This window comes from Quercus lobata, chromosome 10, assembly GCF_001633185.2.
Source record: "Quercus lobata isolate SW786 chromosome 10, ValleyOak3.0 Primary Assembly, whole genome shotgun sequence".
Classification (NCBI taxonomy): domain Eukaryota; kingdom Viridiplantae; phylum Streptophyta; class Magnoliopsida; order Fagales; family Fagaceae; genus Quercus; species Quercus lobata.
This window is the reverse complement of record NC_044913.1, coordinates 26,483,595-26,494,792: the sequence shown is the minus strand read 5'-3', so window position 1 is coordinate 26,494,792 and position 11,198 is coordinate 26,483,595. Positions and strand designations below refer to the sequence as shown.

The following is an 11,198-nucleotide window of genomic DNA, read 5'->3' as shown; positions in this document are numbered from 1 at the left end:
GTTTCTCCGTGTAGTAATTTTTTTTTTAAGCGTTAGTTTCCTTTTATAGCAAGAGGCTCCAAACAGTATTTTAAGAGCATTAACATTGAAAAATGCTAATGCTATATTTCAGTCCTTTTTAACATTTTATGTCTCAAAATGGGCTGCATCAAAGGATGCTAAACACAGAAATTGTAAAAAATTTTACAATAGTGCTACAGTACAATTCTATCTTTAGAATTGTACTGTAGCACAATTGTAAAAAAAATATATATATATTTTAATCGAATTTCTCTCTCCTCCATAATTTCTGTTATCTTCTCTCTCTTCATTCTCTCTTTTTCATCTGCTCTCTCCGCTCTCTTCATTCTCTCTTTCTCACTTTCCTCTTTCAAACCCAAACCCAAACATCTCTTTCTCATCTGCTGCTGCTGCTACTTGTGCGAAACGACGGCGTTGAAGAAGAAGAAGAAGAAGAAGTAAACGACATCAACCATCTCTTTCTCATCTTCATTCTCTCTTTCTCACTTTCCTCTTTCAAACCCAAACCCAAACATCTCTTTCTCATCTGCTGCTGCTGCTACTTGTGCGAAACGACGGCGTTGAAGAAGAAGTAAATGGCAGTCTCCGCTGGCAACGCATTAATCTATGTGGGATTAGCATCGACCAATACTAACCGGGTTGAAGATCGGAGTGGGTCATGGCGTGGGTCACGGAGATCGGAGATCGGAGTGGGTTTTTGGCTGTGACCGGTGTTTTTGGTTGTGGTTTTTGGTTGTTTTTGGCGTGGGTCAGGTGTTTTTGGTTGTGGTTTTTGGTTGTTGTTGTGGTTTTTGTGCTTAAAGGGGTTGTGGATCGTGATTGGGTCCGGGTTTGGGTCTTGGTTGGGTCGTGGGTGGGTTGTGGGTTCGGTGTTTGGGTCGTGGGTGACGGCGTGGGTGTGGTGGTTGTGGTTTTTGGCTGTGACCGGTGTTTTTGGGGCTGGTTTTTGGTTGTTTTTGGCTTGGGTCCGGTGTTTTTGGTCGTGGTTTTTTGAATGGGTTTGCTCTGATGGGTTTCAAATCGGCGGTGTGGTTTCTGATCGGTGGCTTGGGTGGTGGGTGTGGTGGGCGTTGTTGGCTCTGGTTTGATGGATTGTGCGTGTGGCTGTGTGTGGCTTTGTTGATGGGTTTTTGTGTGTGGGGTTCTGTGAGATGAACCAATACTAGAGGTTGAGGGAGGCTGAGGAAAAAAAAAAAAAAAAAAACGGTTGGAAAGCCTAGGAAAGTGGAACTGAAAAAAAATATTGGTTAAAAAGAAATAATAAAAAAAGATTAAAGAATAATATTTTAATAAGAATAGAGTTTTAGGATGTGGGAGGTATTGTAAAATGGGATGGTATAAGTAATAAAGTGGCTTCTTGAGATGGTATAATAGTATAGCATAGCATTTCTCAATGCTAGTGCTTGTAGTGAAAAATTATAGTTTATTACTTTTAAATGGTGTTGTAGCGTTACCAAACAATGTAATTTATCGCTTTTTAACTTAAACGTGTCTTAAATTTAGATAGGCAGTTATCCTATTTGTCAGCACCTCCTTAATTGCAGGGAAAGACTTCTGCTATTATATATAGTATATGATATGATTATTTATAAACAACAAATAAAACTAAAAAATATAATATTTTATTAAAATTTTACATTACACGAATAACCGAATAGTGTGTGTGTTTGTGTGTGTATATATTCAATACCAACATACCAATTTATATCTTAAAAAAAAAAAAAAAAAAAAAAAAAAAAAAAAAAAAAAAAAAAAAACTTTTTAATTGGGTGGTTATCCCGAGAAGGCTAAGGGGGTGGTGATCATTTGAGCAACACAACATGGTGTGTTGTTATGACCTATTTATGGATTTGCAAATAATTCTTCATTATCATTTCAGTTGTCTAGATCGAGTTTGTGTATTACTAGTTTGGTTAGGAGGGAAATAGAATTCTTAATGCGAATCCTGCTTCTTCCAAGGACAAACGGACACCTATAATTCACAAAAGTTAACTCATAATTAAAACTGAAGAACATGTTGGTCCTCTCTAGAGCTGACATAAATTTGAAGGCCTTATACCTCATTTTATCTTTACCATAATATTATTATTTACAAGTAACTATAGAATTTCCCCACTTTCATGGTACAAACTTTCAAAAGTTATGATCATGACTGTTTATTTTGACTAGATTTCTTTTTTCTTAAGAATGTGCGACTCCTATAAGAAGAATATAAGTGATTATATACATGATGGTTTGTGCGGTCACAATCTTTATCTGATTTTCTTTTCTTTCACGGTCCCTCTTGGAATTTTGTTCAGGAACTTCGAATCAATCATTTTGTACTTCCTCTTCAAGTCTTGGATCACTTCGCTGACGAAATAATCAACATGGTCCTCATATCGATCATACAGAAATGGCAGTGTTTCCATGCTAAGAATGCCTTCATGCCCACAATACAGCAAATAGAAAGACCAATTTAGTTCGTAGCTCGAATTAATTGTGTAACATCATGGACAAAGAAGAAAAAAAGTGACAAATTCTTACCCAAATAAAGGAGATTCAGGAAGCTGAAATAGTTTCCAACCTCTGATAATGCATAGAGAGAAACAATTGCCTGAAAATTTATAAAGGGAGACCTTATATATATAGGAGTACTTAATTGTGTTGAATTTCAGTCTAATAGAGGAAAAATGGTTTATTTATATACCAAAAGGAATAGTGGAATCTCTCTTCCGTATGCAATCTCTAGGAACTTCGACAAAAACTGGTTGAATCTTTTGTGGAAGGTGGAAGCTATTTCTCTCACTTCAGACTCATGCAAGATATTTTCTGGGATATTGGGAGGATTCCTGAAGAAAATTTAATAGTTAACATAAAGGAAATGCGTTGGATAAACTTTCTCAAGAAAAAAAAAATGTTCATCCTATGCAATTAGCTTCTTTAGTTTTTTTCCTTTTTTTTTTTTTTTCTTTGTCAAACACCACAATGGAAAATTCTTGATTTTGAAATATATGATGTAGCTCAATATTGAACTATACTTATGAATGTCAAATTATAAATTTGATTTTTAGGGTGAAGTGTGTGTATTGGTTTAATCATCAACGTAATTCGAACTCCATTTGTGGCATGCCTAGTGAATTTTTTGTGGGTTTTTAATACAAAAATATATATATATATATCTCCGTACCAAGATTCATCACAAATACTGGTGATGATATTTAACTAGTGTTACTATGTTGATACAAAATCCGTTTACAAATGCAGTAGCTGTAAAACAGTGTTAGCATATACGTTATCTAGTTAGCGAAAATACGAAGTACCATTTGAAAAGATCTGCACTGTTGGACCATATGAAGAAAACGAGCAATGTGGTGATGGAGATGTGACAGAGAAGCGTAATGAAATTGTACTTGACAACTTCAAAAAGAAACCATATGAATGTCATTCCAATCAAAAGTGCACCTGATACTTTCCAATTCTTCCATAACAACACATCTGCGACTGCAAATTCAATTTCTAGTTTATAAGGATCATGACAATGATGCTAACTAGATGAAGCTATATATGTAACCATAGGAAATATTTAGTTAGCAGCAGTATGTCATAGCAATTCATTGGAAAACACAATTAAATAGGATTATATTACTCTAAAATATGTTCTTCTGACTCAGATAAATTGAAAACATTTGTTCATATTCTTATACAATAGAATAATATTGGTCAACTGATTAAATTAACCATTTATTAGTATTTTAAATTTTTAAGACAATTGGTAATTTATCATATACGAGATTTTACAAATTGGATACGGCTTATGTCCAATATTTTTTGAATTGAACACACTACGATGTGGACACATATTCAAAACTAGACATGTGTCTGAATCGTGACGTGTCCATTGCAACAAAGCACTAGACACAAGCTTCACCTTTACAAATTCTTATTAGATAAAAGTCACAAAAATAAAATAGAGCATTTAATTAACAAAGTATCTTTGACAATTATGTGTCAAAATCTCATCAACCACCTGAGCTTTACTCCTAATTAACGGTTATGATTTATGATTCATATGCAATCTAAACTTACATGGCAAAATAGATTTGAGATCTGTTACCAGATGGCAATCCTTGGATATTGATGATCAATATAACTTAAAGCTGAATAGAATACTATTCACATTTAACTTTCTTCACAACATTGCAAGTCAGTCATGTTCACCACTGCTACTGCTAGTTGTCAAAACATAATGATTAATGCATGGTGCATAATTTAAAACGCCAAAACTTTTGATACTAATTTTCTTCATGAAACAAAGAGGGAAAGCCAACTTCACCAGATTGACTATAAATAATAGACAGTACCTTTTCCTCCTCCGAGAACTTCATGTATTGGCCTTCCACGTCCAAACAGCTTTGCTGAACGTGATGTATCGTATTCAGAATATGATGAACCATGACCTGTCATGGTTATTTTCAGAAGTTTGTGTCTATGTGCTGATGATAATATTTTCTCCGAGTTATATGGAAGCTGAGGGGGTTCTACGCTTGATAGTTAAGAAAGCTATGGTAAAGTAAGGAATGGCTTGGGGTTTGGCTTTGGAGGTTGCTTTGGATGCCCGCTACTAATTAAGAAAGAGTTTTTGTTCTTATTCTGTTTAAGTCGCTAATTGGTTCATTAAGAGTTGTACAAATACATGTGATCTACTGCAAATATGAAACCTACTAACCGGTATGACATAAGAGAAATACTCTAAAGTTTGGAAAATCATTAGTATTCCTAGAGTATAGTGACGTGGTGCTCACTTTTCTCACATACATGATAGATCCACCATTAATTTAACTAGATGATTTCTCAAGCGATGTGCGATGCTTGATAATTTCTGTTGAAAATAATTTTTAATTTTTTAAGACCCATATATAATAATCATTTTGTTATATAGTATTTATGATGTTTCCTATAATATTGTTGAATACTTTGAAACTTAATTTTTATAATTCATATTTTATAATTTTTCCTTATCTTAGAAGTAGTTTCCGACTATTGAGTGGGTGTGTGTGTGTATATATATATATATGAGATTGTAATTGCATAGTTGTTAGAAATTTTTAGGAGTCTATACCATATTATAAATTTAATATTTAAAATAATAAAATAATATTTAGATAAAAAGTAGACTTTATTTCTAAAACCGAACACTTTCTCAACTACTTCATTCTCACCACCAAATCCCAAGACCCCTATCTCAAACATATACATGGCAAAACGGGTCTAAATTTGCTGACCCGACCCTAACCCTAAATTTTTTGACCTGAAGGAAAAAATGGATTGACCCATGACCCAACTCGTTTTTTGTGGGTCAATTCAACCTAACCCGTGACCCGAACCATTTTTAAAACCTTTTTTGTGTGTAAAAAAATAATAAAATTAAGACAATATTTGTTTAATAGTTTGTTGTGAGCTTTAAGGAAACAATTTATACCTTTACATAACAACATACAAATGAATTTAAAGATGAATGGTTGAAGTGTTCTGTAATGAGTAAAAAATTTTATATATCAAATAACAAAGTACATGCCAAAATAATCTAATTATAGTAGAGTTAAAAATATATATTTAAAATTATAGACGTGTGGTGGTTCGTACCCAACAACTTTGGACTTTTGTGCCTGGATCCCCAATTGACTTGTACTTTGGGTTGGGCTTATCCCACAATTGGAGGTCCAAGAAGCTGTTATTGATGTCGCTGATGGAGTTTTAGTGTTACTTTGACACCAAACTACCTTGATCTTAGCTCAGTTGAGAAGGGTACTAAGCATTTGAGCCCTCTCCCTGAAATCTGAATGAGATTTCCTTCTCTCTGAGATGTATGTTTCCTCACTACTCTATTGTCTCGTTTTCCAAATTTTCCAACCCTTTCTTCCTACCTCTCCTCCCCTATTTATATCCCTCTCTCATTGGGGTTGTCATGATGAGAGGATATTCCATATGTCAATGGGTCCCTCCATATTATATCACTGGTTAAAAGGGACTCACTTCCTACTGTTGACATGACCTCCTAGTAACTCATGCTTGATGCCAGTTATTGCTTGGCAGGTGGATTCGCGTAAGGCATTATCTCTTGATCATGGCATGTCTTGGGGAACTTAATTCATATATTCAGCTAACTCCAAACAGTTCGGCTAGTGGGCTGAGATGGGCTGAGACTATCCAATAAGTGGGCCTGCAGTTTGGGGCCGCCCTACTATTCTGGGTCCATACAATAGCCCCCCACGATGTAACCGTTGCCTCTTACGAATGACAAATGTCAAGTAATAAATGCGCCGGATTTGACAGCTTGCCCTTCTTACATGCATTGGGCCAATTGTCAAGATCAATGGTTAGGATTGCCTGACCGTTTAGTTACCGAGGTGCACGTGGATTGAAAGGCAAGAGTGGTTGGTAATTTTCCAGCCCGAAGCATTAATTATTCCTCCCCTATAAATAGTGCTTGGGTTTCTCTGAATTACTTTCTCTATTTCATTTCTCATTTTCAAACTTCATACTAGAATTTCCCAAGTCCTAAGCCTCCTTCTTCCTGAGAGTACTCCTCCGCTTGAGAATGTCCTTCTCCTTCGTAAGTCTTCTAACCTCCTTTTTTTGCATTATTCCTATTATAGTGTTTGCCCATTTAGTTAGAAATGATATCGTCGTAGAGGCCTTTGAGACCAAATACAATATTCCCCTGAGATGTATTCATTGAATATTGTCCGGGGGGAATATAGAGCATCAGAAAGTGTCAAGGGAGATCTATCTTCCTTTTATGGCCATCCTAGAAGGTGGGGTTAAATTCCCTTTAGACCTTTTGTTACTAAGAACCCTTAGAATTTATGGGCCTAGCCCCGACCAGTGTCTACCCAACTTTTGTAGGGTGATCGGCTACGTTAGTTAAGTGAATAGGCTTTACAACTTAAGACTCACCCATCATGACATGAACTTCCTCTATAGTTTAATGTGGTAACCCTAAGAACGGTTACTACCTCAAAGTCCGGGACCCTCGAATAAGGCTGCTTTCTTGCCTCCTGGACTCTAACAAGAATTCCTAAGGGGAATTCATAAAGGTGAGCAGGAATTGGCTTGTCGATGAGTTCACTTGCCTGATTTCTCCTCGGAGGGTAGGTGGGTAACCCTAAAGTTTTATTTTTTCCATTTTTTTTTAAACTTGCTATATTTTATATTTTGTTTTACTAACTATTTTTCCTTGGCTTGCCATTGCAGATTCTAGGCATACAAAGCCAAACCTTGCTTTGTTGAAGTTCGGGATTCGAATAGGATCCTATATTTTGAGGTTTTCGTACACATTGACAGGCAGCTCCGAGGGTGATCATTCATGTTTCACCTTGTATAAGTGTATAGTTAGTAGGTCGGGAAATGTGAGATGAGTTTTGGACATGAAGACAAAAGGTATAAGATAATTAAGGACAAAAACCTAGCCTCAGCTTGACCTCAGTCACCGACTAGATGGAAACCTAACTAAGGACAAAAACCTAGCCTCGGCCTGACTCCGGTCACCAACTAGGTAGAAACTTGACTCAGGACAGAAGCCTGACCTCGGCATAATTTCAGTCACCAATTAAGTAAAAACCTAAGTAAATTAAAAAGAGCGGGGAAGTAGTGTAAGTATTTAATGGCCGAGTATCGTACAAACACTCGTCGTTTTCTTTTTATCAACAATTAAGTATCATGTCATTGGGGTAAAAAGCAAGTAAATAATTCTATGCACCGATTGTGCAAACATCCTCGGGTAGAGGAACTTAGGAAAGGTCCCTGAACGAGGAGGTTAGAGGGAGGTTTACGGCATTAAGAGTGGCCACCCATCCCTCCAAATATCTTGCCAGCCTAGCCTCCCTTATGATCTTGGCGACGAAAAACTTGGCATCATCAAAGCCGATATCATAGTTAACTTGCTTGGCCTACTCCAAACTCTTCTTGGTGGCCGCAAGCTCTTCGTCTCTAGCTGTGATAACACTCAAAGCCTAAGCCAACTTGGTGTCAGCTAGCTTCTTCTTAGCTTGAGTAACATCTTGGGTCTTTTCTTGGAGGGTGGACTCCATGACTTGCTATAAGGCCTTCTTGCCGTCTACCTCTTCATTAGCTTTCTTCAGCTGATCTTCGAGCAGATGCACCGCTTGTGTGGCCTGTAATCTAAGGAAGAACATGTTAGTGTTGAGGCTAAAAGAAAATATATATTAAGTTATTGAAAAGTGGCCGAAGAAAAACAGTTACCGCTATGGAGTGCCACTTAAGGTTAAGGACAATATCCTTATCTGTAATTTCCTCCTAGAAATGCATGTCCTCGAGCAGCATTAAGGCATTCCCGAAGCTTTCAACTACCCACCCACCTGCGGCCTTCCTCCACATTCGTATGAATGCTGTGACAGGAATGGGCTCTTCACCTAGTGTGAAGGAATGGTGATAACCCAAAGGGTGGGGGTAGGGGATGAGGCCCCCTCTGTCCCAACAGTTGGCGCAGGGTCAGCCAACCCTTGAGTGGGGATGCTTGGCTAGGAGACTGGTGGATTGGCTATAACGGGGGTGGTAGGAGCATTACACCCTACAAGTTGAGCTTCGGCCTGGCCCCCTAGGTTGTCAGCAAGAGGCCTTTTCCGTCCATGGACGAGGGCCACCACTATAGGCCAAAGAGGAGGTGCTCGCCCTACGGGAACTTGGGCTCCGAAGAAATAATCTAACAATTGAACGTCCCTTCACTAGACCATCACCTTGGCAGCTTGAACTTCCTTAGGCTCGTTCATGGGAGTATGCCGGACTTCTGCTTGGAAAACTAGGTCCTTCGAACCATCGTTGAATGGCTCTGGGTATTCGGTCCTTCTCCTGCAAAGGCCTCTTTGTCTAGCCTCGTTCTTTAAGATTTCAAGCAGGTACCCCTTTCAGTCGTACATCTTTGTATGACAACAGGGGGTGCTTTGCTCAGAGTAAGTCTCTTGGATCTTGAAACCCAGTGTAGGAGGGGGTGCAGTCGAGAATAAGATACGAATCTCGGAGCTGCCCGTCGGTGTGTATGAACACCTCAAAATGTAGATCCTGAATTTCAACAAAGCCAAGGTTCGACTTCGTATGCCTAGAATCTGTAATGGCAAGCCGAGGAAAAACTGTTAGTAAAACAAAATATAAAATATAGCAATTTTTTTTTAAAAGAAAAAAATAAATAAAACTTTGGGGTTACCAACCTACCCTCTGAGGAAAAGTCAGGCAAGAAAGCTTATCAAGAAGCCAGTTCCTGCTCACCTTTATGAATTCCCATTAGGAATTCTTATGAGAGTCCGGAAGGTAAGAAATTAGCCTTATTTGGGGGTCCTGGACTTTAGGGTAGTAGCTGTTTTTAAGGCTACCACAACAACTATAGAGGAAGTTTATGTCATGGTGGGTGAGTCTTAGGATGTAGAGCCTATTTAATCGGCTAACGCTGCTGACCACCCTGTAAAAGTTGGGCAGACACTAGTCGAGGGTGAGCCCGTAAAATCTAAGGGTTCTTAGCAACAAGAGGTCTAAAGGGAACCTAACCCCACCCTCTAGGACGAACATAAGGGGAATAAAGATCACCCTCAGCACTCTTTGACCCTCTATATTCCCCTCCAAATAGTATTCAATGAATACATCGGGGGGAATATCATATTTGGCCTTAAAGGCCTTTATGGAGGTATCATTTCTAACTAAATGGGCAAACCCCATAACGGAAGTAATGGAAAAAAAATGGGGTTAGAAGACTTACGAGGGAAAGGGACGTTCTCGGGAGGAGTACTCTCGGGAAGAGGGAGGCTTAAGATTTTGAAGGCTCGAGTATGAAGTTTGAAAATGAGAAATGAAATAAAGAAAGTAAATTAGAGAAACCCAATCACTATTTATAGGGGAGGATTAATTAATGCTTCGAGTGGGAAATTTATAAACCACTCTTGTTCTTTGATCCATGTGCACCTCGATAATTGAACGGTCAGGCGATCCTGACCGTTGATCCTGACAACTAGTCCTAGGCTATCAAATCAAGTGCATTTATTACCTGACGTTTGGCATTCCCAAGAGGCAATAGTTACATTAAGCACAATCCCCCATGTGTTGAGGACACGACCATGATCCCACTCCCATGATTTGGAATTGGGATCATCGGGGGCTATGGTATAGATCAAGAATAATAGGACAGCCCTAATTTGTAGGCCCACTCATTGGATAGTCTCAACCCATCTCAACCCACTAGCCGAACTGTTTGAAGCTGGCTGAACATATGAATTAATTACCCCAAGACATGCCGTGATCAAGAGATAATGCCTTGGGAGAATCTGTTTTTCGAGCAACAACTAGCGCCAGACAAGAGTTACTAAGAGGTCATGTCAATAGCAGGAAGTGGGTCCCCTCTGACTAGTGATATGATATGGAGGGACCCACAGACATATGGAATATCCTCTTATCATGACGACCCCACTGCTGGGAGAGGGATATAAATAGGGGATGAGAGGTAGGAAGAAGGGGTTGAAAAATTTTGGGAAGTGAGACACGAGAGTAGTGAGGAAACATAAATCCTAGGGAAAAGGAAATCTTGTTCAGATTTCAAAGAGAGAGCTAGGCTGCTTAGTACCCTTCTTGGCTGAGCCAAGATCAAGGTAATTTGGTGTCAAAGTAACACTAAAAATCCACCAACGACATCAATAACTGCTTCTTGGACCTCCCATTATGGGATAAACCCAACCCAGGGTACAAGTAAATTGGGGGTATAGGTTAAAAGCCCAAGGTTGTTGGGAACAGACCACCACAACATGTATGAGACATATTCATAAGTGTTAAAAGAGTGAAGCCATACTATCAATGAAATTAGCATAAATTATGAATTCTTAGGCCTATTTTTTAGCAATTCTTGCCCAAAATAAATGGTTTTTCAAAATAAATTATGATGTTTCTTGGAATATGTGTTGCTTTTTAACAATTCATGTCCAAAATAAAATGGCTTTTCAAAATAAATTATAATATTTCTTAGAGTATGTGTTGCTTAATAATGATATGATATTCATAAAAAAGACCATGTATAAATAAGTAAACAATCAAACTTTAATGTATATACTCAAATTGAAATAGAGTGTCAACCACAATTGATAATAGATTATAAAATTAGTTTTCAAGATCGTAAATTTCTTATATGTTTTCATTCTTTG

The 11,198-nt window shown here is 38.0% G+C and overlaps 1 protein-coding gene across 1 annotated transcript; it reads right to left on the bottom strand.

The window, feature by feature from the left end:
• Positions 1 to 2,064: 2,064 nt before the first annotated feature.
• LOC115965581 (reticulon-like protein B9) lies at positions 2,065 to 4,595 on the bottom strand. The gene is made up of 5 exons (XM_031084840.1): positions 4,365 to 4,595; positions 3,324 to 3,504; positions 2,711 to 2,852; positions 2,548 to 2,617; positions 2,065 to 2,443 (listed from the first exon to the last, which is right to left on the bottom strand). The coding sequence occupies exons 1-5, from the start codon at positions 4,465 to 4,467 to the stop codon at positions 2,274 to 2,276; spliced, it is 666 nt and encodes a 221-aa protein (XP_030940700.1). The 5' UTR covers positions 4,468 to 4,595; the 3' UTR covers positions 2,065 to 2,273.
• Positions 4,596 to 11,198: the final 6,603 nt, after the last annotated feature.